The 20,288-nt window shown below is 45.4% G+C and overlaps 2 protein-coding genes across 2 annotated transcripts; one reads left to right on the top strand and one right to left on the bottom strand.

The window, feature by feature from the left end:
* The first annotated feature begins 200 nt into the window (after positions 1–200).
* On the top strand, positions 201–6,942 carry LOC120059600 (zinc finger protein Eos-like). Its single transcript, XM_039008730.1, has 6 exons — positions 201–364; positions 645–938; positions 1,202–1,369; positions 5,370–5,522; positions 5,740–5,862; positions 5,987–6,942. Exons 1-6 carry the CDS (start codon positions 283–285, stop codon positions 6,937–6,939), a joined length of 1,773 nt encoding a protein of 590 aa, XP_038864658.1. The 5' UTR covers positions 201–282; the 3' UTR covers positions 6,940–6,942.
* Positions 6,943–10,314: 3,372 nt separating this feature from the next.
* On the bottom strand, positions 10,315–12,331 carry LOC120059116 (40S ribosomal protein S26). Its single transcript, XM_039007926.1, has 4 exons — positions 12,281–12,331; positions 11,263–11,440; positions 10,767–10,897; positions 10,315–10,418 (listed from the first exon to the last, which is right to left on the bottom strand). Exons 1-4 carry the CDS (start codon positions 12,281–12,283, stop codon positions 10,380–10,382), a joined length of 351 nt encoding a protein of 116 aa, XP_038863854.1. The 5' UTR covers positions 12,284–12,331; the 3' UTR covers positions 10,315–10,379.
* Between the last annotated feature and the right edge of the window lie 7,957 nt (positions 12,332–20,288).

Raw genomic sequence — 20,288 nt, 5'->3', positions numbered from 1 at the left:
TATTCAGCAGCCTGATGGTCTGGGGGTAAAAGCTATTGGCCAGAGTGACAGTTTTTGCCATGATGCTCCTATACTGCCCGCGTCTGAGTGATGGAAACAGGGAGAACAGGCCATGGCTCGGGTGGCTGGGGTCGCTGATGATCTTCTTGGCCTTCCTGCAACACCTGGTGTTGTAGGTGTCCTAAAGGACAGGCAGTGTATCCAGTATAATGACATAAAACGGCATCAAATGTCCCAACATTACATTGTGTTCACTTCACAGCCAGTGGAGGAGAGACAGCGATGGAGCATGGTGATTTCTGTGGAGGTCTGAGGGTTCCGGCCGTGAGAACTCAACAGTCCTCTCTCAACCAATCTCTCAGTGGTCAGTCATCTTTTTAAGTCTCTTATCTGTGATCTACAGTATATAACCTATTGAATGTACTGTATAATATATCACATGCAAAACTGACTGAAAGTTATAAAGAACACCAGCAGTTATCTCAGTTGAGGAATTATTTCCATATGATACATTTTGGTATTTCAATTTATAAAGATTTACTTAATTGCAATAAAACAAAATACATTTCCCATCCCTTTCCATATGCTAAGTTATGATGAAGGTTTTGAACAAAGTGTCTCTCCTCTGTCTCCACTCTACCCAGTGAACTCTATTAAGGTAGAGGAGGACAGTGACAATGAGCCTGTTGGTGCTCTACAGCCAGAGAGGAGAAAAGGAGAGAGGGATGACAGAGAGGATACAATAGAAGAAGGGAGTGGAGAGCTGGGAGGAAGGGTGGGTCCAGGGAGTGCAGGAAGTGGTTACGGGGAGCTGGCCAGTCCTCAGCCTGCGTCCCCTGGTCCCATCCGACTGCCCAATGGGAAGCTCCAATGTGACGTGTGTGGAATGAACTGTATCGGGCCAAATGTACTGATGGTGCACAAGCGCATCCACACAGGTGAGGCCAGATAAACAGACAGCAGAGTAGGTTGAAAAATCCCCCTAGAAAACAACGGGCAAGTTTCTATTCAGTTTCCTGAACTGAAAACTGTATTGACCCCAACCCTGATAGGTCTTTGTGTTCCTCATCAACATGAACCCTTTGACTTTTCTTTACATGGTGTCTATATGGTCCATACATTTTGACTGAATATTGCTCCACTGCTTTGTTCCAAGGTGATAGTAGGATTTGGAAAAAAAGACTGCCCATGTTGTTGTCAGGTGAGCGTCCGTTCCAGTGCACCCAGTGTGGAGCCTCCTTCACCCAGAAGGGGAACCTGCTGCGTCACATAAAGCTGCACTCTGGAGAGAAACCCTTTAAATGTCCCTTCTGTAACTACGCCTGCCGCCGCCGGGACGCACTCTCTGGACACATCCGCACACACACTGGTAAGACACAGTAGCCTGCTTTCTAATATCAAGCCAGGAAACTGGTAAGACCATTTGGGCTCTAAGTGGGCTCAGTGGGACCAGATGGGGAATAGAGCTGCTACCAGCCGCAGTCCCACTGTGTTGTGTAATTACAATGTATTGTAATAGCGAGTCATCTGTTTTCACAGTGTCTTCAATTCAATTATTTTTTGGGGTCCAATTGGATTTAGAACAACAAAATCATATATTTCTTGCAAAAAAGTCCATTCATCTCTCTAGAGTGGGGCTCAGAGGAAATAGACAAATATCTATTGTCTTTACAGGAATGTACTTTACCACACGTGCAAAATATGACATTTAAAAGTATTCAAAACAGGATGTCCTGTTGGTGTTTTTCAATTTAATGAAGACATGCATTCAACAGGTGTTGATAGAGACAGGCAGAGCATGGTGGGCCTGCTGTTCTGAACAAATAATTTCAGTTTCAAAGAAAAGCAAACTTGCAAACCTCAGATTTCGTCGAAATGACGTCAGTCTCTGACTGCTCGGTAAAGGTGGAACATTGCGGTGACAAGTTGGGTGTTTTAAAACGTCAAAGGTGTGGAACAGAGAACAATTTCTGGAATTCACAGAGAAGGGGGAGTCCATACCCATATGGAAAAGAGATATATATATATATATATATATACACACACATTAAACAAGATTCTTATATAGGTTATATCTGGAACATGTTAGTAATAGATACGGCAGCAAATACACTGAGAAAATTCATAGAAGATTCTTGTAATATATTACTTATATGGGTGGGTAACATTTACACATAAAAAAAATGTTCCATGTATTATATAAATCAAATCTGATTGGTCACATACACATGGTTAGCAGATGTTATTGCGAGTGTAGCAAAATGCTTGTGCTTCTAGTTCCGACAATGCAGTAATATCTAACAAGTAATCTAACAATTTCCTAACAACTACCTTATACACACAAATCTAAAGTGGTGAATAAGAATGTGTACTTATAAATATATGGATGAGCGATGGCCGAGCGGCATAGGCAAGGTGCAATAGATGGTATAAAATACAGTATATACATATCATATGAGTAATGTAAGATATGTAAACATTATTAAAGTGGCATTATTTAAAGAGGCATTGTTTAAAGTGACTAGTGATCCATTTATTAAAGTGGCCAGTGATTGGGTCTCAATGTAGGCAGCAGCCTCTCTGAGTTAGTGATTGCTGTTTAGCAGTCTCATGGCCTTGAGATAGAAGCTTTTTTTCAGTCTTTCAGTCCCAGCTTTGATGCACCTGTACTGACCTCGCCTTCTGGATGACAGGCCGTGGCTCGGGTGGTTGTTGTCTTTGATGATCTTTTTGGCCTTCCTGTGGCATCGGGTGCTGTAGGTGTCCTGGAGGGCAGGTAGTTTGCCCCCGGTGATGCGTTGTGCAGACCTCACTACCCTCTGGAGAGCGTTGCGGTTGAAGGCGGTGCAGTTGCGGTACCAGGCTGTGATACAGCCTGACAGGATGCTCTCGATTGTGCCTCTGTAAAGGTTTGTCAGGGTTTTGGGTGACAAGCCAAATTTCCCCAGTCTTCTGAAGTTGAAGAGGCTCTGTTGCGCCTTCTTCACCACACTGTCTGTGTGGGTGGACCATTTCAGTTTGCCTGTGATGTGTATGCCGAGGAACTTAAAACTGTCCACCTTCTCCACTGCTGTCCCTTCGATGTGGATAGGGGGGTGCTCCCTCTGCTGTTTCCTGAAGTTCCATCCTGAAGATCATCTCCTTTGTTTTGTTGACTTTGAGTGAGAGGTTGTTTTCCTGACACCACACTCCGAGGGCCATCACCTCCTCCCTGTAGGCTGTCTCGTCGTTGTTGGTAATCAAGCCCACTACTGTTGTGTCATCTGCAAACTTGATGATTGAGTTGGAGGCGTGTGTCGCCACACGGTCGTGGGTGAACAGGGAGTACAGGAGGGGGCTGAGCACACACCCTTGTGGGGCCCGACTGTTGAGGGTCAGCGAAGTGGAGATGTTGTTTCCTACCTTCACCACCTGGGGGTGGCCCGTCAGACAGTCCAGGACCCAATTGCACAGGGCGGGTTGAGACCCAGGGCCTCCAGCTTGATGATGACCTTGGAGGGTACTATGGTGTTGAATGCTGAGTTGTAGTCAATGAACAGCATTCTTACATAGGTATTCCTCTTGTCTAGATGGGATAGGGCAGTGTGCAGTGTGATGGCGATTGCATCGTCTGTGGACCTGTTGGGGCGGTATGCAAACTGAAGTGGGTCTAGGGTGGCCTGTAAGGTCGAGGTGATATGATCCTTGACTAGTCTCTCAAAGCACTTCATTATGACAGAAGTGAGTGCTACGGGGCGGTAGTCATTTAGTTCAGTTATCTTTAAAAAACATACGAGAGACATTGTCTCATATGGAAAAGATATAGAAGAATCTAACAAGATGATTATCTTCTACCTGGAACTTGGCAACAAATACACATACAACATGAATAGAAGATTGTTGTAATATCTGACTTATATGGGTGGGTAACCTTTAGACAGAAATATAAAACACATACGAGAGACATGTAAGGTAAGCTTTCTAAGGAGGAAGTGGAGGATGGGGGGGGGCAGGAGCAGAGAGGAGCAGGATGGGGTGGAGGAGCAGGAGGTGGAGGGGAGGAGGAGAAGGAGTGGAGGGAGGAGCAGGAGAAGGAGGGGGATGAGAAGGGGGAGGGAAATCTAGGTATAAATAGTATAATTGATGATACATAACTTATAAAGTATAGTTACATTTAATTTACCCTTTGGAATGGCTCACTCAATAATCATTCTCACAATAGAACATTGGTAATAGTCAGTGACAGATATTAAAGTTAAGCAGGGCTGGACTTGGTAAAAACCCTGGATGGGAGACAAAGGCATAGCTGTAGATTAATCAAATGTCCAGTAGGAGGTGCTGCACAGACTTAACCATGGAAACTCATACCTGAAAATGCACACTGAGTATACAAAACATGAAGAACAGCTGCTCTTTCCATGACATAGACTGGCCAGGTGAAAGCTATGATCCCTTATCGATGTATCTTGTTAAATCCACTTCAATCAGTGTAGATGAAGGGGAGGAGACAGGTTAAAGAAGGATTTTTAAGCTTTGAGACAATTGAGATGTGGATTGTGTATGTGTGCCATTCAGAGGGTGAATGGGCAAGACAAAAGATATAAGAGCCTTTGAACGGGGTATGGTATTACCGATTTGTGTAAAGAACTGCAACGCTGCTGGGTTTTCCCGCTCAACAGTTTCCCATGTGTATCAAGAATGGTCCACCACCCAAAGGACATCCAGCCAATTTGATACAACTGTTTGAAGCATTAGTCAACACCTTGTAGAGTCCATGCCCTGTTGAATTGAGGCTGTTGAATTGAGGCTGTTGAATTGAGGGGAGGTGCAACTCAATGTTAGGGAGGTGTTCCTAATGTTTGGCATACTCAGTGTATAAAAACAATATACTTTTGTTATAAAATTCATAGATGACTTATATAAGTCATATTTTGTCTCATATGTCATACAATATCCATGTAGGAAAGTGGCCACTTTCATATGTCATACAAGGCAAAACATACACCATTTCAATATTGACATAGAATATACATACAAACCATGTATTTGTATATTACCTGATTCTTACTAGATTTTTGTGCAAATAATCTACTTCTGCCATACAAGATTCATATTGTATTTTCATGCTTCTTTTCCATATGGTAGGCTAACGTCTAGGTCATGAACAAGTATTAAAGGATGTAATAAAACTTAAATTATGCACAACTACATGTAACTTTTTATTTGACTTACTTTCAGAAATAACAAACTTTCCTAGGACACAATATCAATAGTCTGGTCATATTTTGTAGATCTCATTTGACCAAAACAGACCAAAAGAGAAGCATGCGTGACCCATTAACTGACCCATGAATTGCTGTGTTTCTGGGCTGCAGTGCCCTCTCTGACAGTGGGTAAACCTTACAAGTGCAGTTACTGTGGCCGTAGCTACAAGCAACGGATCACCCTGGAAGAACACCTTGAACGCTGCCACAACTACCTAAAGTGTCTACAGAACCATCAGCCAGCACTCAGCACTGAACACACTGCACAGGGTAACATACACACAGACTCTTAATGTCAAATGTACAGGGTAACACACATTGACTGTCATCATCCACACAAACACAAGATTACAGAAATATACTTTGCTCTTTCATGTTGTGTTAGTTCAGTCTGAGCTCACTGGACAAAGTCACTGTGAACCAGAAAACACACATCTGTTTTTGCATTATGATGTCAATGTGTATTTGAACAGAGTCTGATGTGTTTTGTCCCCAGATATGGAGCCGATGTCTGAGCCACAGGCTGTCCTCCAGCCGTCCACTAAGAAACTGTCTTTTATAGACAGACTGGTGAACACCATCACCAAACGCAAGAGGTCCACTCCACAGAAGTTTCTGGGTGAGTTTTCTCCCGTTTATATATGTCCATGTTCCTGAAGGTCTTGAAACCCAACAGTGCTATAACATGATGATAGTCTTATGAATCTGAGGTGGTCAACACTGATGTGCCCTTTTCTTTACAGGAGAAAAGCACATGAGGCTCAACGAGCCTGATATAACTTCTGAACTGTCCCCTGGTCCTGAAAAGGAAAAGGATGGGGACCTGCACTCTGCACCCAACTCTCACCTTGAGGGAGAGGCTGGTGCTGCAGGGTTAGTGGGGATGGGGGGCAGGTATCTCCACAGGTATGGAGGTGATGAGGACCCTGGGTCTGAGCCCCCTCAGCTGGCCCTGCCCTACTCTGCCTGCCTGTCTGACCCCAGCCCAGTCATCTGCTCTGTTTACAGCCACCCGATTCCTCTGGGTCCCCAGGTCAATGGAGCCGTAGGTGGGCGTGGAGGTGGGGTAGCGGCCAGGTTTGTGGAGCTCGCTGGACGGGAAGCAGGCGAGGGACACAAGGACATACCCTCAGGTCAGAGCCCCACGGTCAGCAATGGCTACAGCAATGGCCCCAGCATTGGCTGCCATGATTTCAAAGACAAGTCCGACACAGAGAGCACAGCAGAGGAGCAGCAGAGCACCAGTGTTACAGCTCCAACCAGCAACTCCAACAACCACCACCTACTCCCTAACCTGCAGTACGTAGCCCCAGCCCTGCCCAGCAGCCGTCGCGACCGCCGTCCAAACCCCAATCCCAGACACGCCCAAGACCCAGATATAGAGAGGGAGAGAGGGTACACCGACACCACTATCCCCACCACTGTGAAGGGATCGGGGAGCCCTGGTCCAGGGTCACCATCCATCTCCGGGGAAGCTTCTATACAGGTACAGGTGGTGGACGGGGAGGGACGAGCGGTGCGGTCATTCCGCTGTGAGCACTGTCGCATGTTCTTCCTGGATCACGTGATGTTCACCATCCACATGGGCTGCCACGGATTCCACCAGCCTTTCCAGTGCAACGTCTGTGGCCACTGCAGCTGCGACCGCTACCAGTTCACCTCGCACATCATCCGCGGGGAGCACCAGGTGGGCTGAGGACGGGAGTGAAGGGGGAGAGCCGGTCCCAACTGCCCTACCCCTTAGCACTTCCCCTTCAATGTTTACACATCTGAAGGGTCTGGATAGGTATAACCAGTGTAGTGGTGGAGATTTCACTGTATTGCGTCCACATTACAAGGGAGTGGGAGTGAATTGAGACCGGCTGGGGGTGAAGGGGGTGGGTGGGGCGAGGGAAAGGCAGGGGTGTCTGCTTCTTTGAGGTGACATGGGCTGCTTGTTCTGCACCAGATTACACACAGAGAGACACCCATTGCCTTAACTGTTACATAGAAGTAACCCAGGATGATCTTGCTGTGACTGAGAGAAGGCATATTGTTTACAACTGTTAATGTAATGATGGAGTATGTGATCATGTGTAAAGGACATTTATGAACATGAAATATCCTGCCTTAGGTGATGTGGATCCTTCACTGTGGATGGTTACAGATTTTAACCATGGAGATTAAGAAGAAAGCTAATAGGGGCCTTATAATACTGGTGCAGATCAGACTGTTGACCCATGTCCAGTGAAGGATAGGACTCGACTGAGGTGTTCAGGTAGACGAGAAGTGCTACATCTAATGGAGGATTACACTTCTAGATTATTGGCTTGAATGTGATAATAGCGTGACGTGAAAACTACTTTTAGCTTTAGAGGGTATTCAATCAATCAATCAAATGTATTTATAAAGCCCTTTTTACATCAGCCGACATCACAAAGTGCTGTACAGAAACCCAGCCTAAAACCCCAAACAGCAAGCAATGCAGATGTAGAATCACGGTGGCTAGGAAAAACTCCCTAGAAAGGCAGGAACCTAGGAAGAAACTTAGAGAGGAACCAGGTTCTGAGGGGTGGCCAGTCCTCTTCTGGCTGTGCCGGGTGTAGATTATAACAGTACATTGCCAAGATGTTCAACCCCACCCACTTTGCCTAAGCACAGCCTCCACACCATTAGAGGTATATCTTCAAACCACCAACTTACTACCCTGAGACAAGGCTGAGTATAGCCCACGAAGATCTCCCCCACGGCACGAACCCGATGGGGCCGCCAACCCAGACAGGAAGATCACGTTAGTGACTCAACCCACTCAAGTGACGCACCCCTCCTAGGGACGGCATGGAAGAGCACCAGTAAGCCAGTGACTCAGCCCCCATAATAGAGTCAGAGAATCCCAGTGGAGAGAGGGGAACCGGTCAGGCAGCGACAGCAGGAGCGGTTCGTCGCTCCAGTGCCTTTCCGTTCACCTTCAGACCCCTGGGCCAGACTACACTCAATCATAGGACCTACTGAAGAGATGAGTCTTCAATAAAGACTTAATGGTCGAGACCAAGTCTGTGTCTCTCACATGGATAGGCAGACCATTCCATAAAAATTGAGCTCTATAGGAGAAAGCCCTGCCTCCAGCTGTTTGCTTAGGAATTCTAGGGTCAATAAGGAGGCCTGTGTCTTGTGACGTACGTGTAGGTATATACGGCAGGACCAAATCGGAAAGATAGATAGGAGCAAGCCCATGTAATGTTTTGTAGGTTAGCAGTAAAACATTGAAATCAACCCAGCCTTAACAGGAAGCTAGTGTAGAGAGGCTAGCACTGGAGTAATATGATATATTTTTGGGGATTCTAGTCAAGATTCTAGCAGCCGTGTTTAGCACAAACTGAAGTTTATTTAGTGCTTTATCCGGGTGGAGAGTAGAGCATTGCAGTAGTCTAATCTGCAAGTGACTAAAGCATGGATTAGCATTTCCACATAGTATTTGGACAGAAAGTTTCAGATTTTTACAATGTTACGAAGATGGAAAAAAACTGTCATTGAAATCTTCTTGATATGTTCATCTATTTTTCCTCCTGAGATTGCACTGATAAATGACAATGCAATGCTTTAAAAATATAACGACTTTGTGTAGGAAGAATGCTCTTCACACCAGATGAACAGTAGATTTTTTTCAGGGTTTTATTTATGAAAAGGGGCCATCTACAGAACTGGGTCCTCTAATTGGTCTGTCCCTCTCCACTTCAAATTGGTGCTGAATTGACCATTGTTAGGTCCTTGTTTGGTTAATCATGTCACATGACCTTTATTTAAAGCTTTTTCATCAAACTGTCCCTTTTCTTTTATGTCAGATGGTCCAGCACTGTCCTCAGACAATTGTCATCTAATTCTAATTTCTGGAAAAGGCTTAAAATAAAGGTTAAAATCCAGGTCATGTGACATGATTAACCAAAACCCAGGGCCCTAACCATTGTGACTAAGGTTATCTCCATCCTAATTTAGAGGAGACTCAGATGTGAACATCAACAGAATTGTGTAATTTCGCACTGAAAGGTTCAGGAAACAAGGACAACGTCTTGATGGGTTGACTCCAGTTGCACAAATGGACACTGAGAAAATTACTTAATATATTTCAGCCTATCAAAGACTATTTTTTATGAAGTTTATCACTTTTGTATAGTTATGTGAATATCTATATGTTGTAGTGTGACACATTTAGCATAGCCTTGGTAGATGTGGTCAGCTTCAGCTATATCCCAAATCTTGTCCAGCCACAGCACAAGCAACCCATTGGTCCAGAAAGGTTACCTCCTGTGATTTTAAAGCAACCAAAAACCTCTAAATGTATTTGTTTCCCGTCGCAGTGTGGGGACTGGTGAACAATGTTTGAGACCAAATTCAGTATTTTATGTGAAATGTTGTCTGTTTGCATCCTCATGTGAACAAATTAATATCTTAATATCTATTGTACTATGAATGCACTTGATGTACATAGGATAATTCTATGATATATGAGTGAGAAACTGTAATTATCAGATTCTTATTTATCCTTTCCAGTGGCAGGTAGCCTAGCAGTTAATTAAGCGCTTTGGTCCAGTATTTAAGGGAAAAAAATTTGCCAATGTGCACTTGAGCAAGACACTTAACCCTAATTGCGCATGTAAGTTGCTCTGGATAAGAGTTTGCTAAATTATTAAAATGTAAAAATTGTGTGATGACAAATTAATTCTGTATGAACTGTGAAGTATCTTCAAGCAGCAGGTTAGTAACCTCAAGGATAGTTGTTCCTGTCATAGTTAGGCTTTAATTTAATTGCAATGTTGTAGAAATATTTTGTGAGAAGAAATGTAACATGACAAAGAAAAAACTATTTACCTCAAGATAAGAGACACGAAACTGCCTCATTCTTTGAAATAAGTTACTTTTGGTATCAAGTGCTTTTATGGTGTGCAACCTAACTCTGTTCAAGTAACACATGTCCAATAAAAATACATGTAATGTTCTGATTGGACATTTTGTTCTCATTAATGTGACATTCAATATAAAGCAGATATTGATATGGCTCCTCTACCAAGTCGGTATACAAATGTAACACTTCTGACATAGTTAAATCACTTTTATTTGTTGACATAAAAATGATAGTGATCCCTACGATGGTCAATGACATTAACCCATGGGCTTTGGAGGAGGTCTTGGGGCACCTCCCTAGAAGGGAGAAAAAACACATTTAGTTAAATATTCAGAACATGATTTTAATCTACTTTCCCTTAACTTCCTGTCCTTATAGGAGCTTCGGGATTCAGACTAGGTTCATTTAAATAGATTCAGATCATGCATTCAGGTTTGTAATCAATAAGTTGATTTTGCGAATTGACTAGCCAATGTCAAATTAACTTGACATTCTTAGACTACATGGTTTTGGATTGAAAGCCCACCCAACACGCTCTTCCAGAATCTATGCAATCACATTGAGTAAAGGGACGAGCATTATTGGGACGATTAACTTCACTAGGAGTTAAAAGGCATCGCCAAGTACACAGTGCTATAACTTACACTGGGCCTGAAGCGGGGTGGTGGTGTACGGTCCTTCCTGGCCTCGGTGGAGCGATTCCTCACCACCTTGCTGTGGATGGCACAGCTCACACAGTAGTGCAGCTTCACATACAGTTTGGGCAGCACGTAAGCTGGAGAGGGCAGATAACAATAAAGGCAGGGTTAGATCAATGGCCCCTCACAGTTAGGCCAGAATATTGATACTACAGTAGCCATTAAGCCATTGTAGTCTAGGTCACAGAGGCATTCAATCCAGCCATAACATGTGTACAGGGAAAAGGGTATTTTTATGCATCAGAGCTCATGATACTTTCACATTTCATCCAGTAAAATCTTCCCAAAGCGACAGATGTAATAAAAATTAAAAAAAAGTGAAATGAAATGTGCCTTCCAAAAACCCGATTTCAGACTCTGAAGAGACTGACATTACACCATCCTTATACTGGATACATCAATATTTTGTAAGTGTTTTTATTGACATTCAGCAGCTCCTTACCATCGAACACACTGGCCTCTGTGATGTCCCTCACCGCAGCAGCCTCCACAATGTTTCTGATGACAAACTTCTTGATGGCCTTGTCCTTGGGAACACACCGGGCACAGTTGGTGCAGCGGATGGGCTGAACATGTCCACGTCCCTTCTTGGCACGGCCATTGTTCCTTCTCTTCTTAGTCTGGGGAGAAGATATCAGTTATTTACTTAACCTTTATTTAACTATTCAAGTCAATTAAGACCAAATTCTTATTTACAATGACTGCCCATCCGGGCGACGCTGAGCCAATTGTGCGCCGCCCTATGGGACTCCCAATCACGGCCGGTTGTGATACAGCCCGGTATCGAACCAGGGTCTGTAGTGACGCCTCTAGCACTGAGATGGAGCCAGTTAGATTTAACACTATAAAACCAATGTGACAGCCAGCAACAAGCCAAGTCTCGGGACCTGGCTTACAACGTTCCTGAACTGATCAGGTAATACAAATTCAACGCAATGTATTTATATAATCGATTTCCCCTATTCATCTGTGCCACATCATTCTGATAATGAAAACACCAAAAGTGTTTGCGCCTAGATAACATGAATGTGTTAACTTAGTTAGTTTCCAAGCTAAACTACTACTAGCTAGCCAACCAACGTCAATCTATTATTGCTGTTGATCTGTTAACTAGTTATCCAACCAACTGTGTCGACAGACTAACCGATTATTATTCTGCTTGAATATGCAGTTTGGCGCCGATCACCTGGTTGACAATTTATATCAAAGCATTACTATAGACGACCCCGGTTGAACAGCGACACAAATCAAGCGCGTGCCTGTTGTGGCAGCATGCGGCTAACTAGCTAACCATATTTGACATCATTCCTAGCTAGAAAAAACATTTTAAACACTACATCTGAAAAATGTATTACATATTACTTTTTTCTATACATAAACGACCAATCCAGTGGTGTATTTTCGTGTGTTTATTTCATTTCAACAGAATGGGCCTGTAGAAGAATCAGAGAAGCGCTTACCATCGTGTCACGTAAGGGTGGAAAGAGAACCAGCCGGAAATGGGAGGAGAATTCATGTCTTCCGTCTGACAGGAGATCAATGCGCATGTGCAAACCCAATGTGCGTTTTGTGTAGACGTCCACTTGATGTCACTATTGACCCGTTTATGAGATCAAGTTTGTACAGCTGTTCTTTTATATACTGAACAAAAATATACACGCAACATGCAACAATTTTTAAGATTTTACTGAGTTACAGTTCATATAAGGAAATCAGTCAAATGAAATGCATTAATTACGTCCTAATCTATGGATTTCACATGACTGGGAATACATATATGCACAGATACCTTAATGCTGGTCACAGATACCTTAAAAAGAAGGTAGGAGCGTGGATCAGAAAATTAGTCAGTATCTGGTGTGACCACCATTTGCCTCATGCAGCGAGACAGATCTCCTTTGCATATAGTTGACCAGGCTGTTGATTGTGGCCTGTGGAATGTTGTCCCACTCCTCTTCAATGGCTGTGCGAAGTTGCTCGATATTGGCGGGAACTGGAACACGCTGTCGTACACGTCGATCCAGAGCATCCCAAACATGCTCAATGGGTGACATGTCTGGTGAGTATGCAGGCCAGAAGAACTGGGACATTTTCAGCTTCAAGGAATTTTGTACAGATCCTTGCGACATGGAGCTGTGCATTAAAATGCAATTGTGTTCGTTGTCCGTAGCTTATACCTGCCCATACCATAACCTCACTGCCACCACGGGGCACTCTGTTCACAACATTGACATCAGCAAACCAATTGCCCACACAACGCCGTACACATGGTCTGCGGTTGTGAGGCTGGTTGGACGTATTGCCAAATTCTCTAAAATGGCTTAGGGTAGAGAAATGAACATTCAATTCTCTGGCAACAGCTCTGGTGGACAATCCTGCAGTAATCATGCAAATTGCACGCTCACCAAAAACTTTAGACAACTGTGGCATTGTACTGTGTGAAAAAACAGCACATTTTAGTGGCCTGTCAGGTGGATAGGTTATCTTGACAAAGGATAAAATGCTCACTAACAGGGATGAAAATTTGTGCACAAAGTTTGAGATAAATAAGCTTTTTGTGCGTATGGATGATATTAGGCCTGTTTATGTGCTAATTTCATGTGTTGTGTGTCTGGTGATGATTCTTACTCGTTTTGCACAAAGGCAAAGACACTTCTAGAGACTCTAAATCCCTTTGTCTATACTCTATCTGCACATTTGTCTTTTGCTGGCAGCACTATTCACTTAGTCAAATTCTTTGTAAGTGTAAATGTTCTTGGCGAATAAATTGATTCTTATTCTGATTCACATGGAGGTGGAGGGTTACTGGTCAGATGACCTAGGGGGGGAATAGCGTTTTACATGGGAATTGCTTTGGCTACAATTTTATACTGTTTTTAACTGTTTTTTAAAGGATTTAAATTTGAGACAGCTTCACACTAAGGCCAGGACTAGTTAGACCTAGGGCTAGGCAGGCCATTGCAATGATGACATATCACACTATTACTGGGCTCAGTTGGCTATCATCAATAACATACAAGTAACTTGACTGTTATCCTGATAAAGTTGGTGGAAGAGAGAGGACAGATTTGGAGGGTGCAAGCCATAGGTGACGTCCCAAATTGCACCCTATTCTCTACATCGTGCACTACTTTCGACCAGAGACTACAGGGCCTACAGAGCCCTGGTCGAAAATAGTGCACAATGTAGGGAATAGGGTGCCTTTTGGGACGTCACCTGATTGGCTGACAGTCTAAGTCAGGACAATTCTGCCTCTGGAAGCGATTACAGAGTTGGGTGAGCAAAGCAGTGAGAAAAGGCTAGGGCCACCAGATCCAGTGTCTGTGTGTGTGTACACGTTCCTTCTGTGTGTGTGTGTACATGTTCCTTCTGTGTGTGTGTGTTTACACGTTCCTTCTGTGTGTGTGTGTTTACACGTTCCTTCTGTGTGTGTGTGTACACGTTCCTTCTGTGTGTGTGTGTACACATTCCTTCTGTGTGTGTGTGTGTTTACACGTTCCTTCTGTGTGTGTGTATTTACACGTTCCTTCTGTGTGTGTGTGTTTACACGTTCCTTTTGTGTGTGTGTGTGTGTGTGTTTACACGTTCCTTCTGTGTGTGTGTGTGTTTACACGTTCCTTCTGTGTGTGTTTACACGTTCCTTCTGTGTGAGTGTGTGTGTGTTTACACGTTCCTTCTGTGTGTGTGTGTGTGTTTACACGTTCCTTCTGTGTGTGTGTGTTTACACGTTCCTTTTGTGTGTGTGTGTTTACACGTTCCTTCTGTGTGTGTGTGTGTGTGTGTTTACACGTTCCTTCTGTGTGTGTGTGTGTTTACACGTTCCTTCTGTGTGTGTTTACACGTTCCTTCTGTGTGAGTGTGTGTGTGTTTACACGTTCCTTCTGTGTGTGTGTGTGTGTTTACACGTTCCTTCTGTGTGTGTGTGTGTGTGTGTTTACACGTTCCTTCTGTGTGTGTGTGTTTACACGTTCCTTCTGTGTGTGTGTGTGTGTGTTTACACATTCCTTCTGTGTGTGTGTGTGTGTGTGTGTGTGTGTGTGTGTGTGTGTTTACACGTTCCTTCTGTGTGCGTGTGTGTGTGTTTACACGTTCCTTCTGTGTGTGTGTGTGTACACGTTCCTTCTGTGTGTGTGTGTGTGTACATGTTCCTTCTGTGTGTGTGTGTGTTTACACATTCCTTCTGTGTGTGTGTGTGTGTGTGTACACGTTCCTTCTGTGTGTGTGTGTGTGTGTGTGTGTACATGTTCCTTCTGTGTGTGTGTGTACACATTCCTTCTGTGTGTGTGTGTGTGTGTGTGTGTGTGTGTGTGTGTGTGTGTGTGTGTGTGTGTGTGTGTGTGTGTGTGTGTGTGTGTGTGTGTGTGTGTGTGTGTGCTTTTGTTTGTATGTGAGTGTGTATCGGAGAGGGCCCGTTAGCAGCAGTTCTCAGCATGCATGCAGACTGGATGATGTGTGGCTCCTGTGGTTGGCTGTTCCCTGTATCACTGCCGTTAAAAACCCAGTGCCAAAAGAAATGTCTTCTTTACAGGGCCGGCTGCCAGACTCTGGGAAGGAAAGAAGAAATGTCTTCTTTACAGGGCCGGCTGCCAGACTCTGGGAGGGAAAGAAGAAATGTCTTCTTTACAGGGCCGGCTGCCAGACTCTGGGAGGGAAAGAAGAAATGTCTTCTTTACAGGGCCGGCTGCCAGACTCTGGGAGGGAAAGAAGAAATGTCTTCTTTACAGGGCCGGCTGCCAGACTCTGGGAGGGAAAGAAGAAATGTCTTCTTTACAGGGGCCGGCTACCAGACTCTGGGAGGGAACGAAGAAATGTCTTCTTTACAGGGCCGGCTGCTAGACTCTGGGAGGGAAAGAAGAAATGTCTTCTTTACAGGGCCGGCTGCCAGACTCTGGGAGGGAAAGAAGAAATGTCTTCTTTACAGGGCCGGCTGCCAGACTCTGGGAGGGAAAGAAGAAATGTCTTCTTTACAGGGCCGGCTGCCAGACTCTGGGAGGGAAAGAAGAAATGTCTTCTTTACAGGGCCGGCTGCCAGACTCTGGGAGGGAAAGAAGAAATGTCTTCTTTACAGGGCCGGCTGCCAGACTCTGGGAGGGAACGAAGAAATGTCTTCTTTACAGGGGCCGGCTACCAGACTCTGGGAGGGAAAGAAGAAATGTCTTCTTTACAGGGCCGGCTGCCAGACTCTGGGAGGGAAAGAAGAAATGTCTTCTTTACAGGGCCGGCTGCCAGACTCTGGGAGGGAAAGAAGAAATGTCTTCTTTACAGGGGCCGGCTACCAGACTCTGGGAGGGAAAGAAGAAATGTCTTCTTTACAGGGCCGGCTGCCAGACTCTGGGAGGGAAAGAAGAAATGTCTTCTTTACAGGGGCCGGCTACCAGACTCTGGGAGGGAACGAAGAAATGTCTTCTTTACAGGGCCGGCTGCTAGACTCTGGGAGGGAAAGAAGAAATGTCTTCTTTACAGGGCCGGCTGCCAGACTCTGGGAGGGAAAGAAGAAATGTCTTCTTTACAGGGCCGGCTGCCAGACTCTGGGAGGGAAAGAAGAAATGTCTTCTTTACAGGGCCGGCTGCCAGACTCTGGGAGGGAAAGAAGAAATGTCTTCTTTACAGGGCCGGCTGCCAGACTCTGGGAGGGAAAGAAGAAATGTCTTCTTTACAGGGGCCGGCTGCCAGACTCTGGGAGTGAAAGAAGAAATGTTTTCTTTACAGGGCCGGCTGCCAGACTCTGGGAGGGAACGAAGAAATGTCTTCTTTACAGGGGCCGGCTGCCAGACTCTGGGAGTGAAAGAAGAAATGTTTTCTTTACAGGGGCCGGCTACCAGACTCTGGGAGGGAAAGAAGAAATGTCTTCTTTACAGGGGCCGGCTGCCAGACTCTGGGAGGGAAAGAAGACATGTCTTCTTTACAGGGTCCGGCTGCCAGACTCTGGGAGGGAAAGAAGAAATGTCTTCTTTACAGGGCCGGCTGCCAGACTCTGGGAGGGAACGAAGAAATGTCTTCTTTACAGGGCCGGCTGCCAGACTCTGGGAGGGAACGAAGAAATGTCTTCTTTACAGGGGCCGGCTACCAGACTCTGGGAGGGAAAGAAGAAATGTCTTCTTTACAGGGCCGGCTGCCAGACTCTGGGAGGGAAAGAAGAAATGTCTTCTTTACAGGGCCGGCTGCCAGACTCTGGGAGGGAAAGAAGAAATGTCTTCTTTACAGGGGCCGGCTACCAGACTCTGGGAGGGAACGAAGAAATGTCTTCTTTACAGGGCCGGCTGCTAGACTCTGGGAGGGAAAGAAGAAATGTCTTCTTTACAGGGCCGGCTGCCAGACTCTGGGAGGGAAAGAAGAAATGTCTTCTTTACAGGGCCGGCTGCCAGACTCTGGGAGGGAAAGAAGAAATGTCTTCTTTACAGGGCCGGCTGCCAGACTCTGGGAGGGAACGAAGAAATGTCTTCTTTACAGGGGCCGGCTACCAGACTCTGGGAGGGAAAGAAGAAATGTCTTCTTTACAGGGCCGGCTGCCAGACTCTGGGAGGGAAAGAAGAAATGTCTTCTTTACAGGGCCGGCTGCCAGACTCTGGGAGGGAAAGAAGAAATGTCTTCTTTACAGGGGCCGGCTACCAGACTCTGGGAGGGAACGAAGAAATGTCTTCTTTACAGGGCCGGCTGCTAGACTCTGGGAGGGAAAGAAGAAATGTCTTCTTTACAGGGCCGGCTGCCAGACTCTGGGAGGGAAAGAAGAAATGTCTTCTTTACAGGGCCGGCTGCCAGACTCTGGGAGGGAAAGAAGAAATGTCTTCTTTACAGGGCCGGCTGCCAGACTCTGGGAGGGAACGAAGAAATGTCTTCTTTACAGGGGCCGGCTACCAGACTCTGGGAGGGAAAGAAGAAATGTCTTCTTTACAGGGCCGGCTGCCAGACTCTGGGAGGGAAAGAAGAAATGTCTTCTTTACAGGGCCGGCTGCCAGACTCTGGGAGGGAACGAAGAAATGTCTTCTTTACAGGGGCCGGCTGCCAGACTCTGGGAGTGAAAGAAGAAATGTTTTCTTTACAGGGCCGGCTGCCAGACTCTGGGAGGGAACGAAGAAATGTCTTCTTTACAGGGGCCGGCTGCCAGACTCTGGGAGTGAAAGAAGAAATGTTTTCTTTACAGGGGCCGGCTACCAGACTCTGGGAGGGAACGAAGAAATGTCTTCTTTACAGGGGCCGGCTGCCAGACTCTGGGAGGGAAAGAAGAAATGTCTTCTTTACAGGGGCCGGCTGCCAGACTCTGGGAGGGAAAGAAGAAATGTCTTCTTTACAGGGGCCGGCTGCCAGACTCTGGGAGGGAAAGAAGACATGTCTTCTTTACAGGGTCCGGCTGCCAGACTCTGGGAGGGAAAGAAGAAATGTCTTCTTTACATGGTCCGGCTGCCAGACTCAGGGAGGGAACGAAGAAATGGCTCCAGAGAACTTTGACTAACTGATAAAAAAGTTGCTTGCCATCAAATTCGCAGCCGCTCATAGAACAGTCTTGCCACCACTTGTGAAAAAAATCCTAGGGGAAACACTTCAATGATATGATACATCAAGTGTCTCTCACTGAATCATTCCTGTGCTAGCGTCTTCTAGGGAAGTCAGTCACAGTATCATGTCACATGACCTGGCCCGCCTGGGTTCATGGTGTTGTCCTCCTGGCTATGTTGGATAATGACGATGGTAGAAATGTCTAATGTCTGAGATGCAACGTTTATTGGGTGTTTAGGTGTGTGTTAATGAACATGAAGAGGAGCAAGAAGAGTCGGGTGGTTGTGTGTGTGTGTGTGTGTGTGTGTGTGTGTGTGTGTGTGTGTGTGTGTGTGTGTGTGTGTGTGTGTGTGTGTGTGTGTGTGTGTGTGTGTGTGTGTGTGTGTGTGTCAATGCGTGTATGTGTGTGTGTGTCTATGTGCACACTCACGTGTGTGTGTGTGATAGAGAGAGGGACACAGGAATGTGTCAGATTTCCTGTAAGCCACCATTGCTCCTAAACTGCAGCAAATAAACATTCCTGTGCTGGTGTGTCAGAGTTGAGCCCTCGCCCACCATCGTTGCTGTAAAAACACTGCCGGTCAGTAATTAAAACCAAAAACACACCACTTTCCCTCTTTGTCTCTACATTCTGCAGTGGGATGAATTTAGACAATGGCCAACTAATATCTGATATTACAATGTTCCCAGCCTTTGTGTGATCTCTACTGATGAGATAAGATATGTTACAGGTAGACAGGTGGACACAGACCCACAGTTAGATACTGTAGACAGGTAGACAGACCCACAGGTAGATACTGTAGACAGGTAGACAGACCCATAGGTAGATACTGTAGAGAGGTAGACAGGTAGACAGACCCACAGTTAGATACTGTAGAGAGGTAGACAGGTAGACAGACCCATAGGTAGATACTGTAGAGAGGTAGACAGACCCACAGTTAGATACTGTAGAGAGGTAGACAGGTAGACAGACCCATAGGTAGATACTGTAGAGAGGTAGACAGGTAGACAGACCCACAGTTAGATACTGTAGAGAGGTAGACAGACCCATAGGTAGATACTGTAGAGAGGTAGACAGACCCATAGGTAGATACTGTAGAGAGGTAGACAGGTAGACAGACCCATAGGTAGATACTGTAGTTCATATGGTCATAGGTAGATACTGTAGTTCATATGGTCATAGATAGATACTTTAGTTCATATGGTCATAGGTAGATTCTGTAGTTCATATGGTCATAGATAGATACTGTAGTTCATGTCACGTTTCTGACCTTATTTCCTTTGTTTTGTCTTTATTTAGTTGGTCAGGGCGTGAGTTGGGGTGGGCAGTCTATGTTTGTATTTCTATGTTTTCTATTTCTCTGTTTGGCCTGATATGGTTCTCAATCAGAGACAGGTGTTTTGCGTTGTCTCTGATTGGGAACCATATTTAGGTATTCTGTTTTGTATTGTGGGTTGTGGGTTATTGTCTATGTGATAGTTGCTTGTGTCTGCACTGTTTCGTATATAGCTTCACGTTCGTTTTGTTGTTTTGTTTAGTTTGTTTAAGTGTTCTTCGTTTTCGTTAAATAAATAGAGAAGAATGCATTCACTTCACTCTTCCACCATACAACGAACGTGACAGAATAACCCACCAAACAAGGACCAAGCAGCGTGGTAACAGGCAACAGCAGCAGGAGAACCAGCGTTATCTGGAGAGATGGACTTGGGAGGAAATACTGGACGGCAAGGGACCCTGGGCACAGGCTGGTGAGTATCGCCGCCCCAAAGCTGAGCTGGAGGCAGCGAAAGCGGAGAGGCGGTGGTATGAGGAGGCTGCACGAAAGCGCGGCTGGAAGCCAGAGAGGCAGCCCCAAAAATTTCTTGGGGCGGCACACGGGGAGTGGTGTTAAGCCAGGTAGGAGACCTGAGCCAACTCCCCGTGCTTACCGTGGAGAGAGAGCGACCGGGCAGGCACCGTGTTATGCAGAGATG

Source organism: Salvelinus namaycush, chromosome 14 (assembly GCF_016432855.1).
Source record: "Salvelinus namaycush isolate Seneca chromosome 14, SaNama_1.0, whole genome shotgun sequence".
NCBI classification, from domain to species: Eukaryota; Metazoa; Chordata; class Actinopteri; order Salmoniformes; family Salmonidae; genus Salvelinus; species Salvelinus namaycush.
Note: the sequence above shows the minus strand (reverse complement) of the source record. Positions and strands in the feature narration are given on the sequence as shown.

What these genes read in the sequence shown, in the direction of transcription:
- LOC120059600 (XM_039008730.1), top strand. Translation starts at nt 283, where the DNA reads ATGGAGCATGGTGATTTCTGTGGAGGTCTGAGGGTTCCGGCCGTGAGA. An exon ending in CACTGCACAGGGTAACATAC is followed by an intron (nt 5,523 to 5,739) that starts ACACAGACTCTT and finishes TTTTGTCCCCAG; the next exon opens with ATATGGAGCCGATGTCTGAG. An exon ending in CACTCCACAGAAGTTTCTGG is followed by an intron (nt 5,863 to 5,986) that starts GTGAGTTTTCTC and finishes TTTTCTTTACAG; the next exon opens with GAGAAAAGCACATGAGGCTC.
- LOC120059116 (XM_039007926.1), bottom strand. An exon ending in AGAGGCCAGTGTGTTCGATG is followed by an intron (nt 10,898 to 11,262) that starts GTAAGGAGCTGC and finishes TGCCCTCTCCAG; the next exon opens with CTTACGTGCTGCCCAAACTG. An exon ending in CACCCCGCTTCAGGCCCAGT is followed by an intron (nt 10,419 to 10,766) that starts GTAAGTTATAGC and finishes TCTCCCTTCTAG; the next exon opens with GGAGGTGCCCCAAGACCTCC.